Here is a 20,588-nt window from a genome sequence, read left to right as displayed (position 1 = left end):
CCATGGCTTGAGTTTGCAATATAGCAGGCATATATTCATTCTACAAGTTCTTATTCAGTATCCATTACAAATCAAGCATTATACTGGCTCCCTGGGGCTTAAGATGAACGATAGAGTTTACTTTCTAGTTGATGATCAGGGGAGACAAACCACCAAAAATGTAAACAAATAAGAGAATTTCAGATTTGAGTAAACCACGTAGGAAATAAAGTGGACTAGAGATGGGGAGGTTGGTACTTTGGATAGGGTAGTCAGAGAAAGCTCTGATAATATTTAAGCAAGAAACACAAAGATGAGAAAGAGACAGCTCTGCAAACAGTCTGAGGGAAGTATTCCAAACGGAGGGAAACGAGTCCATTGAAAAGGCGCTGGAGCCAGAAAGAACTTGGTTTGTTCTAGAAGCAGAAGGAAGACCACACATTTTCTTGAAATAAGGCATCCAGATAACTAAATGCAGTATTTCTTAATTTTTACCTGAAATTTCATCATTTCAGATAACTTATTTCTCTCATGGTGATTAGAAGCTGTTTGGCTGCTGCTTATGTAAGAGGAGTTTTTGCTGGAGTAGAGGGGTTGCTGGGAGAGTTAAGGAAAGGCACGTTGCTCGGAGGACTTCGCTGAGGCCTGGGCAGCTGGCAGACTTTAAAGCTCCCTCGCCCTTGGATCCTTACTTCAACCCTCAGATTTAGCCAATGCTAAGGTCAAGAGATTTTTTTAAGCTTTAGTGGTGAACTTTGGGATAAACAAATGAATCAAAAATCTATATCACTGGTATAGCAAAACCGTGTGAAACAACCTTCACCTACCATTACATAGTTGTCACTTTTTACTTAAGTGCTTCTGAACAAGAACTAAATTCAGTGTGCAATTGAGTAGTAGTGGCAAGTAACATTGTGGATAAAAATATTGAAAACAGATTAGATATAGATATATGGACATTTCAGAGCTGACAAAGAGAAGATAAACACTGCTTTGGAATATAAAATATTTGTTTTACATGAACTAGGTTTAAAATGAGTAAGTACAAATACAAAATGTAGAAATTATAAAGAACAGTAAATCAACTTATCATGAAGCAGGTTTTCATGTAGACTATAAAGCTATAGTGAAATATTTTCCAAAGGTGACCCACCCACAAAACAATTATATTAAAATAATATGCATATTTAAACAGATGTCCCACCACCACCACCACCACCACCACACGTGAGTAGCATAAATAACCATTTAAAAAATAGATATCACTGCCTTCTCTGGAAAAAGTGAGACACAACCATAAGCAGAAGGAATTTGAATAAGAATTCACAAAAGAAATCACTGCTACCAGTCAATGAGTGACTTGGAATGACCTTAATCATTGCAGTCAATATGACTGAGAAAAAGAGGATCTAGAAGCTTGAAACTAACATTTTTGACTCATACTGCTCCTTTGTACAAGTTTCCTCTGAAAACTGGCCAAAATCTGAGCCCTTGTCAAGCTTGAGAACCCTCCAACCAAATGTTCCAGCTATCCCCCTTTTCTTTGCCACTTCCCAACTGAGTCCCCACTCCAAATAATTGAAACCAGGGTTCTAGTCCTGGCTTGCTGCCACACCCTACTGTTGGCCATGACCTTGAACTTAACATATTCATTTCTTCATTTCTTTCTGTGATGAGGAGGGAGGGCTGACAGGAAAACATTGTCATCATGCTTAACTCTAACTTTTTTATTACAAAAGAAAATGGAGAAAATAATTCAAACCATTACAGAAGCACATAAAAGGAAAAAGGAAAAATCTGTCTATTGACCATTTGCCCTTACGGGCTAACCATATTAATTTGGGTATATTCTTCCAGATTTTTTAAAGAAAAAAAAATTAGCACCGACTATATACACTATTTTAGAACTGTTTTTTTCTTTTGACTTAGCAATATAGTATTTCCCTCTGACAGGTAACCTAAGCTCTGTGAAAGTAGGGATTGTGTCTGCTTCTTTCACTGTTATATTTCCAGGGACTAGAATAGCGTCTGGCACGAAGTAGGTGCCCGTAAATGTTCACTGAATGAATGAAGGGAATGAGTCCTCCTTCCTGTCAGATCAACTAGAAGTTGTACGGGGTCAGGGATGTGTCTATTTGGTCTCTATGATCTCAGCACCAGAGTACCCGGCAGATAGTAAGCACTTAATAAATATTTCTTGAATTAGCAAAATAGCTCAATGATGAAACCACGTATTCTTTTTAACTGCACCAGTGTCTTGACACACCATAATAATCAATTATTCCCCCATTGATGGAAGGAGTCTCTTACAAACACCGTTGCAATGATCATTCTTGTATATTAACCCTTGTATAAAGATTTTTGTAATAAGAATCTCTTTCAGGGGGAACCCCTGATTTGGTCCAAATATGTTCTAAGTCCCTCCCCTAGAATTTCGTTACTTTAAAACACTTACACGATTAATTTTTCAGCATGTATAAGAGCAACCGCCTATAACTTTGCAAAATGATCTCCCTTACATATCAACTTCTAGAAAGCCAGTGCTTCCCAAAACTGTGTAGATGCAGCCCAAACACTATAATGCACACAACAAGACTGCCAGGAAGACATCTAGAAACAAACAAACAGGCTGCCTGCATCTTTGGTGACCACGATCTTCTGCATGTGGCACAGTAGCACTTTAGTCACCACCTGGGGACAAGCAGTTTTCAGGCAGCAACAGGTTGTATTGTTGATTGATTCTTCATGTGCTGCTGAGGGTTGGGCAGAAAGGGAGAAACAGGCAAGAGAGTAACAGACTTCCAAGGGTCTGAGCTGGGAGATGAGGCTGAGAAACAAAGGCCACTTCGGCCTAGATAAGAGCACATATGGGAGCGTAAGGGTATTTGTGATTTCTCCAAGAAGAGAAGTTACAGAGATCTGTCTAAGCTTCCAGTGGAAAAGTCTTTCTAGAAAGCTACCTTTCTGCTTATTTAATTTTTTTCACTCCAAAGATATTTAGTAAATTTCTATTATGTGTCAGAGCTGTGCCAGGCACTGGGAAGGCAAAAAATAAGCAAAGCAGACCTAGTCGCCACCATCTTGGAATTGAACCTTAGGAACACTGTCTTTCCGTAAGGGACCCGACCCCGACAAACACAGATTGCTGGAGTCCTTTGTCTTCTTCCCACCAGGAAACGGAATTTACGTCCCAGTCACTGCTTCTTCTTCTGTGAAAAACACAGATCCAGTCCTTTCCATGAATGGAGAAGTTGGTCAGAGATATTTCACTCTGAGTGCACCACAAGCAAAACTTGGCAAAACACACCAAGTGCACTTCCTTTTTCTCGGGAACGCCTGCCACAACACAGTTCTTGCTGGGCAGTCTTCTCAAATGGCAAAGCAGAGCTGTGCCGTGGCACTTACTGTTGGAGAATCAACATTCAAAGAAGCATAAACCTTGAGACTCAGAGGGAACTTCCAAGATCATCTTCCTACTCCAGTAGTTTCTTAACCTTTTATGGGTCACAGATTTCTTTGAAAATAAGTGACTCCTTTAGACTTTCTGTGCCAAAAAAGACATGCACATATATCTCAGCACATAATTTGACCTATATTTTTGGGAACTTCATGGACACATGATAAGATGGAATTTCCCGGAATTTCAGAGCTCCCATATTAAAAATTCCTCCTTTGTATAAAAGCCCATTAGATCTCTAATGCCTTGATTAGCACTCTCTGAGTTGGGTAGCGCCATTGGCTGGAATACAGAAGTGATGGGCATAAGTAGAGTGCAGGTCACAGTTCAATCCCCAAGTGAGCTAATTATCTTCAGAAAATGGAAAAACTCTGCTTGGTGGCCATGGACAGAGCCTCTAAAACCGGTCAGCTGACACATTTCACAGTTTTCAAAGAATACCAAGCTCAAAAATGAAGTAGTTGGATCTGACAGCATTGAAAGGTGACAACCCAGACGTTGTCAGGATTGTTGCTCACTGTTAACAGAGCAGTAATACTCATATGGATCCTCCATTTCATATATGTTCTCCTCAATGGTATAGATGTTTTCCTCTGAGCGCATCCCTTCTGCTCCTGCATTTTCTAATCCCAAGGGAGGGAGGTTGGCCAAAGTGACAAGGCTGTGGAAATAAAATGTTGCAGTTGAGTTTAGCACTTCCCAGGCAACATAGAATAGAGTTAAGAGAATAAGCTTTACTGAAAAGATGGCAACCAAATGCAGTACATGATCTTTGATCGGGTCCTGGCTGGAGGAAGAAACCCCATAAAACAGCAATAGAATAACTGGGGAACAATTGAGGAAATCTGAATTAACCCTAATTTTCTTAGGTATAAAAATGGCATGTGTTATCTAAGAGAACATCCCTATTCTAAGGAAGTACAGAGAGAAGTGTTTAAGTGAAGTGTCAAGATGTCTGAATCATCCTTACAAATGGTTCAGAAAAAAATCATGTATTACATAAATAAAGAAGCAGATAAAGCAAACATGTCAAAACATTAAATCACGTGTTTAGGTGAAGGGTTCTATTGTTCCTTGTGCTGTTATTTCAATTCTTTTGTGGGCTTGAACAATTTTGAAAAGAAAAAACAAAGAATATGTGATAGATCCGATCAGACTTGAGTTTGAATTCTGTCTCTGTCGCTTACCAGCCATCTGACCTTGGGTAAGTTGGGTTGGTTTTTTCATTCATTCATTCAAGACATTCTTAGCGTGTTACACACTGTTCTATGTAGCAAGAGTACAGAAGTGAACAAAACACAGAAATCCCATAGAGGTTGCATATCAGTAAACTTTGTGTCTCAGGGTCCTCGTCTACAAAATGGGAATGAAAAGTGCTCTATCTCACAGGGCCACTGTAAAGGAGTATTTATTCATTCAATCATAAAATATTTATTAAGCGCCTACTAAGTATCAAGTGCTATGCTAAGGGATACAGTTATTGATGTGCAGACAAGTTCCTAGTTTTCTATGGAGGCTAATTATAGGCAGAGATGAATAGCAATCAAATAATTTCACAAATAATTTGTGAAATTAAAGAATTCATGCGTGTAAATGTTACCTATGGATATTATCACATTTCAGATTTCAGCTCTAATAAAGAATACTGGCACAGATGATCTGAAACCATTGATAATTAAATATTTTATTTGTCCTTATTTGACTTTTTTACTGCAGGCTATTTCTTCTTCATAATTACACTGTCTACACTTAGTCTAAAATTATTACTGATTTAGATAGTACCCAATGGACAGAGTCATTTTTTTCTTAAAATACTTTGTATTGTACTTATGTACCAAATGTCACTAAAATCTAGTAAAGATTATGTAAGCTATGTGTATTTGGAATGGGTGCATGTGTGTGTATATATATATATATAGTTAGGAATGGAGACTAAGACCGAGATATAATAGATCAGTAGTTTTCATCCCTGTTTGCAAGGATCACCTGGAAAGCTTTTAGAAAAATACCTATGCTTAGGTCTCATCCCCAAAGATTCTGATATAGTTGCTTTGGGGTTGCCAACAGTATGTTTAAATGCTCTAGGTCATTCTAATAGGCAATCAGAGTTAAGAACACATGGATTGAGCTGTAAAAGCCCTGACAGTAGACTCTGGGTTTCTTGTTCACTTCTGTAACCCAATGGCCAGCCCAGAGCCTGGATGTAGTAGGTGCTCAATCAACTGAAGGGTTAGTTCATCGAAAAAATCCTTAATTCAGAAATAAATAAACATTTCCTATCAATGGGGAGATAAATTCTATATCTGTAATTTTAGGACTAAGGAAACTAGAAGGATCAGGCGGTAAACAGAGCAATGTGTTGAATTTGCATTCCATAAATCTAGGCCTACAGCAAAAAGGAAGTGTAAGTTTATATCCCAAAGTCCCAGGGCACGACTTCTAGAGCAAAGATCAAAGCCATAGTAGAGTAGGAGTCTCCAAGAGTCCCGCCTTCCCCTACCCCACCCATCATTCTTACCTTGAATTCTGTAACTTCTCTTTGCTATGAGAATACCCTAGGTAAAAGGGGGAAGAGAAGTCAGTTAAAAATGCTTTCATAAAATAAATGAGATAAGAAATAAAATGGGCTCGCTGGAGGCAAGGATTGTTTAGGGAAATCTGGTCTCCTCTTATACTGAATTGAGTCAAACTACCAGTGTGTGTCTTGGTTTATTACATGAACCATGCTAGAAAGTAACAAAGATGCATTTTTCACATTCAAAAAATATATAGAGCACCTACTATGTGGCAGTATGCTAAGCACTGGGGAAACAAATGTGAATTATGAGCCCTGACTTCATGAAGCTTATGTTCTAGTGAGGGAGGCATTTAAGAAAAAAAGAAAGAAAGAACAGTAAACAGGAAAATAAAATAATTTCAAATTATGATGCACTATAAAGAAAACCAAGAGTGCACTGGAACAGATAATAGAGAGCGTGGTCAGGAAAGAATTCTCAGAAGAGATGACTTTTAAGCTCAGTTCTGAAAGAAGAGAATGACTCAGGCAAGTAAAGAGACAAGGGGAACATTCCAGGTAGAGAGAACCCCTGGTAAAGATGGTGATGAGTGCCTGAAACTGAAATCATGGCTGGAATAAGAGAGTGGCCGAGATAAGATCTGAGAGGCAGGCTGGGGCAAGATCCTATAGGACCTTTTAAGTAACATTCAAGAGTTTGGATTTTATTCTAAGACCCGTAAGAAATAATTGAAAGGTAGAAATATGATATGATTGGGTTTTTAAGATCCCTCTGGCTGCTATGCAGAGAATGGATTAAAAGAGGTTATAAAAAATAAGGAGATAAGTAGAGATGATGATGCCTCAGAGTAAGGTGGTGACTGAGAGAGATGCAGAATAATGAATGGATTTTAGATATATTTTTGAGAAAGACTCTGTAAGAATTGAAGCTAGATTGTGAGTTGGGAGTGAGGAAAAAGAAGATTCAGGAATGTCTTCTGGCTTTCTGGCCTAAGCAACCAGATGGATGGTGGTGAAATTCTATGATGGGGAAGATCAGAGAGGGAGAGGTTGGGTTCTGGGAAGGTGGAACATAGCATCTAGAGCTCCATTCTGGACATGTTAAATGTGGGAGATATATAAGTGGAGATAGCATTTGGACAGTTGGAAATCAGTACCAATACTCTGAGAGTTGGAGAGAGAAATTAAGGATGACATTTAAGTCTATGGGAATATAGGTCATCACCTAGAGGGTGTATAGAGAGGAAAAGGGCCAGCCCTAAGGAATCCCAACATCTAAAAGTCAAACCAAAGAAGTGGAAATAACAAAGTGACTGAAAAGGAATGGCCAATGAAGTAGGAGAGTGATGTTTCAGAGGTGAAGAGAAGGAATACTTTCCAGAATGAGTGAGAGTAACTTGCTTAAATACTGCTGAAAGATTGACTACAATGAAGACAGAGATGTCTATTGGATTTAGCAAAATGGAGGTCATTGGTGAGCTTGATTAAAACTATTTCCATGGTGCTTCAGGGGTAGAAGTTACATGGTGGGTTGAAGAATTCAGGGGGGTGAGAAGTAGGGACAATTCATTTGAGAAATATGGCTGTGAAGGAGAGCAGAGATATGAGAGTAGCTGGAAAGGAATGTGTGAACTAGAACATATTTTTATGCTATTAAAAATAGCATAAATAGGGGGCCGGCACGGTGGCGCAGCAGTTAAGTGCACATGTTCCGCTTCAGTGGCCCAGGGTTCACCAGTTCAGATCCTGGGTGCGGACATAGCACTGCTTGGCAAGCCATGCTGTGGTAGGCGTCCCACATATAAAGTGGAGGAAGATGGGCACGGATGTTAGCTCAGGGCCAGTCTTCCTCAGCAAAAAGAGGAGGATTGGCAGCAGATGTTAGTTCAGGGCTAATCTTCCTCAAAAAAAAAAAGCATAAATAGAAAGGGAGAGATGATTCTGGAGAAAGGGATAAAAGGAGGACTGAAGTCTAGGCTAAGGCAAAGGAGATGGAACAGGCTTTTGATACTTCATCAGCTGAATGAGACAGGAGGGAGGTGTGAGTAGCAGTGAGGTATGGAAGCTCATCTCAGAGAGTGCCCTAGAAAGATATAGGATTGCTGGCCATTATTGAGTGCCACTTTATGGCTTTGATGTCATGACTTAAAAACCTGTCACCTTGGTTATAAGATTTTCTCCAGCAGCTTCTAAGAAAAAGATTATAAATCAAACAGGACTTTCCCATCTGTTCTTCTAAGTAGCCATATTTTTTGGAGTAATATGTGTGTGCAAAGCATCAGACTTTTCTAATTCCTCATTACCCTCCTTTCAAACCCCTTTAAACAAACTAGAATGATCCCTAGTATCCAGGCCTTGGCAGAACTCAAAAAGATAGTGAGTGTTATCATTGCTCCTTATCAACCCGTAGACTTAACATTCGGGTGATCAATTCACAAACTCCACTGCTACCTCTGTGTAAATCAAGTAAGTGTGGGTGGGGTAGTTTCTTTCTCCGAACAATTCATCTACTGATAATGGCAGAACAACTTAATGGTGAGGAATAGGACAACCCTGGTTTCAAACCCTATACAAATCAATTAACTGTGTGACTTTGGGTAAGTTACTTAACCTTCCAGCACGCTGGTTCTCCATTTGGTAAACTAGAATAGTATTAATACCTCTCTCATAGGGTAGTTACGAGGATTTAGTGCCTGTAAAGCCCTCAGTAGCTTCAAGCTACACAGTTAGGGTGACCAACTCATCCCAGTTTTCCCTGGACTGTCCCATTTTAATATTGGAAGTCCCACATCCTAGGAACCCCCTTCAGTCCTGGGCAAATCTAGGACAGTTGGCCACCCTCCAGGAACTCCATGCTTGTGTATTAGTGAGAAAAGCTGCCAGAATGCACGAAGCCCTGGGGTGTAAGACCTTGGCCTCTGCCCTCAAAGAGAAGAGAATATATCACAATTAGAAAAGTGTGTGAGGCCTTTGGGGCGATGGAAGTGTTTGGGTCTTGACTGTGGTGATGGTTTCCCAGGTGTAATCATCTATTGAAATTCATCAAGTTGAACACACTTTAAATATGCAGTTTATTGTATATAAATCATACATTAATAACTTTTTTAAAAATAAAGATAAGTAACTGCGGAAAAAAAAAAAAGAATGTATTGAGTTTCACGATGGAGGGAAATACAAATGCTGCAATCCTGGCCATGAACCAGTGTTAAAAGGACTTGCAGCCCTTCTCGAAAGACCTACACCTGAGAAACAAGACGGACAAATGCACAGACGTGATTTTCTTCGTCGTGCTTCCTAATAAACCTGGAGGTGTTCATGAATTAAACAGTTTTGTTTACTTAACAAAAGATAAAAGAACAGGTATGGGAATCAGCCCGCCTGGATTTGAATTCTAGCTTTGCCACTTACTGAATCTGAAACCTTGGGAGGTGGTTTACTCTCTCTAAACTTTACTCTCCTCTGCTGTAAAATGGGGATAACAATACTACCTACCTTATAAGATGGTGAGGATGAGAAAATGTAAATAAAACATTTAGCACAATGCCTGCCTGTTCCATGGTAAGCACTGAATAAAAATTAGCTATTATTGTTGTTAGGGTTTGAAAGATCTAAAGGCTATTTATTCTAATGACCTTTAGGCACAAATGTAAATTTATATTTCTATCTAGGATTATGTTGGTTCCTATATTAGCAGTTTGTTGTCAGAGGGAGAGAGAAGCAACATTAGATGACTTACATATGAGAATTAAAGCACCAAAGATAAGAGCCAGAGCCAGCCCAGCAGAGACCCCTGCTCCGATGTAGACGCCTATTCTGGTGGTCGCGCCAGAGTCTTGTAACTCATTATCCAATGTGGATATTTGCTATGGAAACACAAACAGAATTGCAGCCAACAGCCAGAAATCGGTTGTGCACTCAGCGAATCTCATGACTTGTGCCTCAGACTATCCCTTTCATAGGATCACAGCATTGCAGGGACCTTGAAACCACCCTTGATCTGTCCCCTTCTAGACAAGCCTCAAATCACCCAAAGAAAGGGATTAGCTTAATCTTTGGAGTTAGCAAGGAAATAACATGTGCCGTCCGTCCTCTGCTGTGGGTGGAGAAGGAGCTCTTAGAAATGGGCTCCCCTACTCCTCAAACAAAAATGGGCTTGAGAGTTGAGTCCTGTTCATTCACGATCCCTTGTTCTTCCCAAGGAGTTTCAGAGGGGTCTAAATTTGGTGTCTTGCAATGAAACTCCTATTTCCACAGAAAGACAGTGATTTAAAAGCCAGGACTTTGTAACCAGACAGTTGTGAGTTCAAATCCCAGCGCTGTCGCCAAGAGCTGAGTCATCTTGTAGAGTTACTGAGAAAATTACGTGAGAAAAAATATAAAATGCTTGGCACAGGGCCTGGTACATGATAGATGTTCCATCAGTGGTAGCTATTATTGCTATTGCTCTAATTAAGTTGATGTTTTAAAAACTGAGAGTCACACAGAAAGTCCTTCTGCTTCTAAAATTTCAGTCCATGTTCCCCCTTTAAACAATAAGAGTAAACACTTTTAAAACAAGGAAGTCAAGGAAATTAATCTTCCATTCCTTCAATAAACATTTACTGCAGGAGTGCTGTGTGTGAGGCATTGTGCATTAAGCACTGTGGGCACACAGAGGTACTTAAAGGCCGTCCTTGATCGCAAAGATGGGAGGGACAAACACAAAATGCTGAGCCTCAGTTGTGAACACACAAAAGAGATTGAGTCAAGTGACTGTGGACTCCTGGATACGTCCTCAAAGAATTTTTAAGTCACTGCTGTAAGGTTGCTTTCTAGTGATTTTCTCTTTTACTCTGAGAAGGTAGGGGACACTAAAATTGTTGTTAATTGTAATACTGCTTTGCTGATAGTTACACATATAAATTCTTGGATTAGAATATTCCTGACCAGTCTCCTGGCATACATAAATAAATTTAAACAAACAAATAATCTCTCTCATTAGGGTTGCAATGGAAGCAAGAAGAAACATTCTGGGGAGATGGAGGGTCTTCAAATCCTCCCCAGTGGTATAGAGTCGTGAAATTTGATAAGAGGGACAAAATGCTAATGCTACTTCTTTTTGGTTTTCCAGCACTTACTATGTGCCAGGCATCTTACATGCATCACCTCATTCCTTCCATACAACAGGCCTTTGCGGTTAGAATTGTCATCAGCAGCATGTTACAGCCAAGGAATCTGAAGCTAAGGGAGACCAAGGAAGGAGTGGGCAAGAAGGAAGGCTAAAGCCACGCTTTCTTTTCTCTAAGTTGAACACAATGTTAGTTCATACACACACACACAGTTACTTACTGTTAGATTTTTGTCATGGAGGGTCTCCAATGTCTGTGTCTCTGCGACAAAGAGGAAAAACAGCCAATAGAAGAGTTAGGAACATTTTATTTTATCTGAGTTAAAAAAAATGTTAAAGATGCCTATAATCCTATCTGAAATTAATTCTGCTCCCATAACCTTTACAATAATTAATTGGGAGCCCAAGAAAATTTACTGAACACTTACAAATCAACTTTAGGATGCCCACGTTTTTCTCATCTAGATAATGAACCCAGCTACTTAATCTCTGTGAAATGGAGACTTCTGCCAGGAAGCCCTGTGTTGAATATGTGGTTTGTTATGTCCACAGGGCCCTAATGGGGTCTACAAAATTCCAACAACAGTGATAACACTCAGGCAGGCATTATATTCTAATTAGACTTCAAAAGATAACAAAGGTTAATTTTCTTGAAAAAGTTTAACATTTATGCAAATATTAAAAATTATTTATTTTTATAAAAAATTATTATTAAACTTAAAAATAATTTATTTTGATAGAGTATTTGGTTGCCTAAAAATGAATATAATAACAACTATAGTTACAATTTACCATGAACGGGCATTGTGCTGAACTCTTTAAATGAAATATTTAGCATTCAACACAACTATCCTAAAATAGGGACTACTGGCACCATCACACAGATGAAGGAGCTGAGAATTAGTAAGTTAAGTGATCTACCCAAGATCCCACAGCTTAGTGAATGACAAAAATGGCCTTCCAATTTAGGTCCACATGGCTTTAAGCATATACTCAACTATGCTGCCTTCAACAACCTTCACCTGAACATTGTCACTACTGCTCAGCACATCACATCGTCCAGCTGCCAGCCCACCTCCTTTCCTTTTCATTTGTTTATTAATTTATCTGCCTATCCATTATTCTATGAACTTGTGCTATACCCCTACTCTATGCCAGGCACGGGGGACAGAGCAGTGATCAGGTGGTACAGGCCCTGACCTCATGGACACTGCATTCTAGAAAATCAATATGAGGTCATCGGCTTTGGAAAAACTAAGCATGCATACTCATTTTTCTGGCTGAGTCAGAGACTCTGAAAATTATTTTTTTTTTTTTAAGATTTTATTTTTCCTTTTTCTCCCCAAAGCCCCCTGGCACACAGTTGTATATTTTTAGTTGTGGGTCCTTCTAGTTGTGGCATATGGGATGCCGCCTCAGCATGGCTTGATGAGTGGTGCCATGTCGGCGCCGAGGATCCTAACAGGCAAAACCCTGGGCGCACTGAAACTTAACCACTCAGCCACAGGGCCGGTCCCTGAAACTTCTTAAATGTCATGATCACTTTCTGGAAACCTAAAAGTCTAAACCTTTGAATGTAAAACCCTTGTGTGTAAAGGGTTTGAATAACTGCTGTTTTCATAGACTATGCTTTTATAGTATTAAAAGCATACTTAATTAAACATAGTAAAGGTTAGTCTCTGCCTAAATTTTTTTTTTTTTTAAAGAGGAATTTAAAGTATAAAAACCACATTGGTGGAATGGCTAAGTAAACATGAATCTTAACGACACATGAGATTTTCTAATTCAAACCCAGTTTCTGCTTCCCTGTAATTATTTTTCTTGGTCTAAATGATGATGACTTTTTCTTGTCTGACGGCTTTTTTTTTTTGCTTCATTTTACAGTGAAAATAATCAATAAAATAGACCACTGCTGGGTTATTGTGGCTTATTTTCACATAGATAGCCATCAACAAAGATGAATGGGACAGCTGGAGGAATTTGCAATATTTTCCCTAAAGAACTCAAGACTTGGCTGGGGTAGAGGCAACAGTGGGGGTGGAAGTGATGGTCTTATAAGTATAAAAATTCAATCGTTACCATCCAGCAAGTACTATGTACCAGAGATGGTGTTTAGCACTTTACATGTACAATCTCTTTTAATCTCCACCATGGTAGGTAGGTACTATTATTTTCGCGTTTTTCAGATGAGGAAACTGAGTCTCAGAGAGGTACTTTGCCCAAGATCACACAGTTATTAATTGGCAAAGCTGAAATTCAAACCAAGTTTACCTTCAGAGCTGAGGACTCACCCATGACCCGGTCCTACCTCCTTCAGGTGGAAGAGAGATCGCATTTGTTCTGTGTTCAAGTTGGATTTAGGAACTTCCAGAATCCTTGGGACTCTTACTTGTTAAGGCTCCACTCCACTTTATAGCAAACATACCAAATGTACCCACATTCCACATTCAAGAAAAGATAGGTATAACTACAGATGAGTTGACTGGCAGGTAACTAATTGACATAATGTTACATACTACAGAAATGCCATTAGGGCCAGCCTGTGGCCAAGTGGTTAAGTTCGCACTCTCCACTTCGGCGGCCCAGGGTTTTGCTCATTCTGCTCCTGGGTGCGGACATGGCACCGCTCATCAAGCCATGCTGAGATGGCATCCCACATGCCACAACTAGGAGGACCCACAACTAAAAATATACAACTATGTATCGGGGGCTTTGGGGAGAACAAGGAAAAATAAAATCTTTAAAAAAAAAAAGAAATGCCATTAAATATTCATCAATTTCAATTTTTCATTTTATTTTCCTATTTGGAGCTATTTTTTGTTTGTTTAAATATTTTCTCGGGCCTCTGAAAAGCTCAGAGACTATAGGTACTGTGTCTATACCCCCTGATGCAAGAAATGGCTACATTTTTGTTGTCCTAGAGGGAATGGCCTAACAAGTAAAAGCTAAAGGGAAGGAGACTTCTGCTCGTAGTGTAGGCAATTCTAAGGAAACGCACTGCCTTGGGAGGAAGTGAACTCCCCATCCAGGAAGGTGTGTGGGCAGTGAATGACCACTTGGTGATGTTGTAAAGAGCCTTGGGGCACAGGATCGGAAAGTGGGACTAAATGATCCCTGAGGTCCCTTCTGGGTCTACGTTTGTAGGATTCTTTAAAACATAACAATGGCATACAATAAACATCTGGTATGACTCGATTAGCCCACAATGAGGATGATCATCTGTCCCCCTCATATTTAATTTCCTCACTAATTGCGTAAGAGCTGTTGGCTACCAATCGCTAAAGAACAACCAAAGATTGAACCTTTAGAGAGCTGAAGTTAATAACTATAATAATAACTAATGTGTGGGCACTTCCTGTGGGCCAGGTGCTATGCTGAGCACTTTACATACATCATCACATTCAACCTTTACAACAATCTTATGAAGTAGGCACTGGAATTACCCTCGTTGTAGAGGTGAGGAAACTGAGCCTCATAGAGTTTGAGCAACTTTACAGAGTTCATAAAGCCAGTATGAAGAGCTGACATTAACACCCATTCTACCTCTTACTGAAGAACCTAACCACAATCTCATTCTGCTTCCGGATCTTACTGATAATATTAATAACAATAACTAACATGCGTTGAATACGTACTATGATTAGACACTAGGCTTAGCACTTTAGACGCATTTTCTTATTTACATAAATAAGAGGTTTATGAGATTAGGAAATGGGACTTAACTATTATTAACCTCATTTTATGGAACAAAAGCTTGAGCTCCAGAGAGGTTAGGACTCTTAGAGGAAATAGTTAAGATTAACCTCCCTGATCAGTGTGATCTGATGTCTGCCCTTCTGGCGCTATCTTCTCTTCCAGAGCAGCGTGGAAAAGTCCTTGCTGAATTAATTAAAGAATTTAGCTGCTCCTTCTGAGGTCGGAATCTGAGGAAGCTGATGGGCTTTATTCCAGTTAGAAGGGATCCTACAAATCACCTAAACCAACCCCAAACATGGACTGGAGCCAATTCACGACAAAACACCACCAGTCTGGGAGTAAATCAGAAAATAATGATTCTGTAATGAGTTTTCCATTAAATTAAACCTACTTAATTTAAAAGACTGTCCCTTTTTTGGTGCAGTGTTGGTAAGAGTAGATAGAAATTTGTCTTCTCTTATTTGGCAAAATATGTGGATCACCAATATTCTTTTTGGGGGGTTGGGAATTTTACTGGGTCATGAAATCCAAAAGTCTCTGAACCTACTCCTTGGACAGAAGAGGAAGGTGAGATCCAGAGAAGTGAAAAGCTTTGGCCCAGGCCACAGGGTTAGTCGTGACTAATCCAGAATCCTAGCCTGGGGCTCCTTTTTCCCCTGCATAGGTTTGTCTCCAACTCCTCCCTCCCCTCAAACACTATTTCAGCTGCACAGAAACATTCATGCCTCCACTCCTAAACTTACTCAAAACCCTCTGAACTCAGAAACTGGCCAAAGGCTTCCTCCTACACCCCATGTGTAATTACCTGAGCCACGTCCCTTGGTGGTGAGCATCCTTGGAAAGGCTGTAGTGAAATGTCTCCATGGACTGGGAGCAGTGGTGACCTTGGCTAATGTCAGAAACCAACGTGAGGACGAGAGCAGAGCGTTTGTTTCGGGGAATCAGAGGGGGAGCATGGCACAGAAAGAGAAACACATGCTTAACTTTCCAACCTCGCTGGGGCTGGCTGAGAGTGTATCACACACTTAAAATGTTTCTTATACATTTTGAGAAGGACGTTACAGTCATCATTGTCACGGTCTCGTTGTTAATAATAGAACTAGCGGCCACAAAAGGCCGCACTAAATGCTTTTCATAAAACTTCTGCTAAAATCCTTCCAATGACCTATATGATGGGTGTTATCATATTTTATAGAGGAAGAGGTCACAGCATTTAAATATAACTTACCCAAGATTACGCAGATAGTAAGAGGCAGATTTGGGTTTGAACTCAGCTCCATTCACCACAAAGTACACGCTCTATAAATCTTCAAACACACAAGCACATGCTCCCCTCACACACACACAGTCCAGTGATTCTCAATTTTGGCTGCACGTGGGCAAGAATCACCTGGAGGAAACTTTGTAAAATCCTGGTGCTCAGGCTCTGCCTCCAGAGACGCTGATCTCTCTGATTCGTGGGTGGGGCCCAAGCATCTATAGGTGTTAAAAAGCAACCCAGGTGATTCTAATGAGTGGCCAGCATCTCGAACAACTGATCCAGGCCTTTGCTCCCATTCTCTAGATCCTATCTATGAGTTTCAAAACAGACGGAGGGAATTAAACGTGGCTGGGCATCACTGACAGGGCCTGTTAAACTTTAGGTCTTAGGGACCCACGCTGTAATCGGGGAGGTCAGAGGTGAGGGCAATCAGTGTATTTAACATGATTTGCAGGTGGATCTTGTTCATAAAGAAGGCATACAAAGGTTCACTCACCTGGTTTGATGACCAACTCCAGGTTTGTTTTTTTATCGTTCATTAGGCCTGGGAATTGGATCCGGCAGCAATAGGTCCCACTGTCAGCTAAAGTCACATTCTCTATGGTCAAGGACACGTCTCCTTTGTATAAATGCCCCGTCAGCCGATATCTGCTGGATATCTGGTATTTCAAGTTCTTTCCATCAGTGCTGACCACTAGACCATGACATTCAAACACAGGACAGGGTCCCCGGCCCCAGCACACAGGCACGAGATCCTCAGAGGGGGCTGGAGAGTAGTGGCAGGGCAGATGTGCATTCTGACCCACCTTGGCTGTGTATTCCCCTTCCAAAGACCCTGAAGAAAGAAGGAAGGAGAGCACGACGCAGGCAATGAGTGAGATTGGTCCATTTCAGGAAAACTGCCAATAATGCCTCGTAGAATAAAAACGAAACCACTGCTGCTATCCTGTTGGAGGATAATTCACAATGACAATGATTCTCAGACATGAGGGGCATCCGAATTACCCGGAAGCCCTGTTAAAATGCAGATGGCCGGCCTCACCTGCTGGAGTTCCTGATTCAATAGGTCTGGGGTGCGGCCTACGAATTTGTATTTCTAACAAGCTCTTGGGAGTTGTTTACATGGCTGGTCTAGGAACCTCACTTTGAGAACCGAAGCCCTAGGAGAGACCTGTGGCCCAGGCCAGTGAACACCGGAGGGCAAGGCTGATGGAAACAGACAATGAGAAAACCGGCCATTGTCAGCCAGGAAAACAGCTCATCCATCTGGGCTAGTTGTCTGTTCAGCAACAAAGGGTCGTTATCCTAATATAAATGTCTCTCTCCTTTTTTTTAAAGCACCGGGTACATGATGAATAAAAACGTTGGCTGAATAAGAAGCTAGTATATGGCTGTTTTGAGGTTTAAAATTAATTGCCTTTTAAAAAAAAAATACATACATAGTAAAACATTCAAACAGTATAAAAGGTGTATGAAAGTCTACTTCCTCTCTCCCTGCTCTTTCCCACTTCCCAGCTGCCCTTCCCAGAGCCTGAGCATTAAGAAGCATTCATGTATTCCCACTCCCCTGCAACACACACACAAATAGAAGTCTAACATATGCATTATTCTGCTCCTTGCTTTTTCCAATTGACATTATGACTTAGAGACATTTCATATCATTATGTCTAGCAGCTTCACTGTTTGCATCATGGATATATTGCAATTTATTTACCCACTACTCTGCTGGTGGACATTTAGTTTACTTCCAAGCTTTTGCTGTTACAAACAATGTCCATCCTCGTATCTTTATCTTGCACTATCCAACTGCAAATGTCTATGCCCAGACTTACTTGTAAGTAGTAGCAGCAACAGCAGGACACAGTCAAAGGAAAGATGTGAAAACATGTGTTCCGAAGAAGAAAAGTCAAAGAATGGCTCTGTGTAGGTGCCGTTTCAATTCTCCAGTTGAACTGGATACTTCCTGCAACCGTCTCTGTTCCACAATCACAGGAGTGGTGGCCACTCCCCTGGGTGCCAGTCCAGCACACCAGGGCGTCTGACTGTCAGTTATTCCTCTATTCACACTACCAAGGCCACAGTCACATCAAAGGAAACCCCAGTTCTCTGTCATGTCACACCACACACATCCTGCAAGAGCTCTGACATTTATCCTCCTAGTATCAACAAAGAGGAAGCAATACTCAGAGGAAGAAAAGTATTAGTCAAGAAAAGTATCTCTCTATGCCCAAGAGCATGCAGGTGACAAAACTAGGACCGGTTATCCCAGTATGTACTTTTTCTAAATGTTTGAAATATTTAATAAAAGACTTTAAAAAAAAAAAAAAAGTCTCTCTGAGGGGCCGGCCTGGTGGCGCAGCAGTTAAGTTCACATGTTCCACTTCAATAGCCCAGAGTTCGCCGGTTTGGATCCCGGGTACGGACGTGGCACTGCTTTTCAAGCCATGCTGTGGCAGGTGTCCCACATATCAAGTAGAGGAAGATGGGCACAGATGTTAGCTAAGGCCAGTCTTCCTCAGCAAAAAAGAGGAGGATTGGCAGCAGATGTTAGCTCAGGGCTAATCTTCCTCAAAAAAAAAAAAGTGTCTCAGCAAGCAGAGAGAGACTTCTAATATCTCTGATGAAATAGTCCTCTGCTTGAAATGGCAGGGTACGGGTCCAGCTAGTTTCCACGGAACACAAGGTAGGAACATATCATCCATGCATTCATTCAGAGAAGTCAGTCAATTGGTCAGTCATGTGACTAATGTTAATGAAGCACCTACCATGTGTCAGGCAGTGGACTAGGAGATGAAGAATACCATAATGAATGATGTGTTCCTTATCTTCACATTTTTGGGCCTTTTCCACTCCAATCATGAGCCTAATTCCTAGCCTTGTTCTAACATAAATTGGGCTATATCGTATGACCTTGCTGGATCTCAGTTTCCTCACTTACAAAATTTACAGAATGAGAAACTTGTGTTGGATGGTATAGGCACAGCTCCCTGCTCTAATATTCTGGCTTTGACTAGAACTTTCAAACTCTTTCGCTTAGGAAAGACATTTCTTTCTGCAATGCTTCTTCGCCCTACCGTGGGTAGAAGTGAGGGGACTTCAGTATTCTATCTCATCTCACATACACGAGATGTCCCCTCTGCTCCTACCCCAGGAGCTTCAGGCATAATTTGTCAGAAAGTGTTGAATTCCAGCCACACTCTCCATCACAAAGGTAACATCTCACACCCAAAAGTTCTCAGCGCTGGAAAAGTGACTTCTGTTGGCTTAAAAGCCAACAATTCTTCACAAAAGGGAAGTGAGCTCACATAAACAGTTTCTGAAAACCTGATGGTGGCCTTCCTCTATCTTTCCTTCCTGAATTTCCTTGTCACTCTCCTTTATGCCATTAAATGCATTTAACATAAATATCCAGCGTGTTCAGTGTGTGTACCTCCATAGCACCTCAGAGCTAGCATTTACTAAAGAGACCATAGTCAATTTCTTCATTTTATCGATGGGGAAACTGAGGCCTGAAAAGACTGATTTGCCCAAAGGTGCATGATTGGGAATTTCAAAATGAGAACTCTAGTCCCCTAAGCTCTAGATTTTTTTCCACTATAAACTATATATATACGTTCCATGAATTTCATATTTGCCCTTAACATGTCTGCCCACATAACTAATAACAACCAGTAAATGCCCATATTGAAGTGTAAGGCGGAGTGGATTAAACATGGGGTCAGGGGTCATATTTACTAAGAGCATGACTCCAGGCAACACCCTTAAAAGGTTCAGCCATCAGATTTTGTGTTTTGTTTTTTTGTTTTGTTTTGCTTTTTATTGTTATTACTCTGTTTTCTGTGCATCTCCAGAATTGCCGCTGGGACCAGCTTTACAAAACATGAACAATTTATTAGTTCATTGAAGTCTAGACATAAAGGAGCCAAGAAATCTACTCCAACTCCCTTCTTTTTCTCTGTGTTTAGGGAGCTGTTTCTGAACATTTTCCTGTTCATTTAACTTTTACTTATTGTTTATTAAAAATAAACTGTCTAGGTAATACATCCAAATGGCTAAAACTTAAGCAATATAAAAAGCATATATTAAGAAGCTTTGTTCTCACTCCTCCAAGTCAACCAATTTCTCCACCCACTCTCTAGGTTTCCATTTTCATAAGTCTCTTGTGTATCCTCCCAATGCAAACACAAGAAATAAAATAAATATTCTTTTTTTTTTTCCAAGGAAGATTAGCCCTGAGCTAACTGCTGCCAATCCTCCTCTGTTTTTGCTGAGGAAGACTGGCCCTGAGTTAAGATCTGTGCCCATCTTCCTCTACTTTATATATGGGATGCCTACCACAGCATGGCTTGTTATGCAGTGCCATGTCCACACCCAGGATCTGAACCAGCAAACCCCGGGCCGCTGAAGCTAAACGTGCGCACTTAACCACTGTGCCACTGGGCCAGCCCCTAAAATAAATATTCTTATTCCCTCCTTTCTTAGACAAAATATCATATCATATACGTGGTTTTGCACTTTGCATTTTCTACTTATTATTTTATATAAAAATTTTTGACATATACAAAACCAGAGA

General features: G+C 40.5%; 1 protein-coding gene across 2 annotated transcripts; it reads right to left on the bottom strand.

The window, feature by feature from the left end:
• Positions 1 to 971: 971 nt before the first annotated feature.
• On the bottom strand, positions 972 to 18,103 carry HAVCR2 (hepatitis A virus cellular receptor 2). Of its 2 annotated transcripts, XM_005599264.4 has the most exons (7): positions 17,848 to 18,103; positions 16,512 to 16,850; positions 15,560 to 15,643; positions 11,280 to 11,320; positions 9,688 to 9,814; positions 5,955 to 5,991; positions 972 to 4,097 (listed from the first exon to the last, which is right to left on the bottom strand). In XM_005599264.4, the coding sequence occupies exons 1-7, from the start codon at positions 17,900 to 17,902 to the stop codon at positions 3,938 to 3,940; spliced, it is 843 nt and encodes a 280-aa protein (XP_005599321.1). In that variant the 5' UTR covers positions 17,903 to 18,103; the 3' UTR covers positions 972 to 3,937. The 2 variants fall into 2 exon arrangements, with proteins under 2 accessions (XP_005599321.1, XP_014586038.1); XM_014730552.3 differs by lacking the exon at positions 15,560 to 15,643 and having other exon boundaries at positions 17,848 to 18,074.
• Positions 18,104 to 20,588: the final 2,485 nt, after the last annotated feature.

Source organism: Equus caballus, chromosome 14 (genome assembly GCF_041296265.1).
Source record: "Equus caballus isolate H_3958 breed thoroughbred chromosome 14, TB-T2T, whole genome shotgun sequence".
Taxonomy (NCBI): Eukaryota; Metazoa; Chordata; class Mammalia; order Perissodactyla; family Equidae; genus Equus; species Equus caballus.
This window is presented reverse-complemented; position numbering and strand designations above follow the sequence as displayed.

Coding starts and splice junctions, on each gene's coding strand:
- HAVCR2 (XM_005599264.4), bottom strand. CDS start 17,902: ATGTTTTCACATCTTTCCTTTGACTGTGTCCTGCTGTTGCTGCTACTA. Junction 5,992..9,687: donor TGGTGCTTTAATTCTCATAT/GTAAGTCATCTA, acceptor CCTTTTACCTAG/GGTATTCTCATAGCAAAGAG. Junction 4,098..5,954: donor GAGAAGTTACAGAATTCAAG/GTAAGAATGATG, acceptor TTATTTCCACAG/CCTTGTCACTTTGGCCAACC.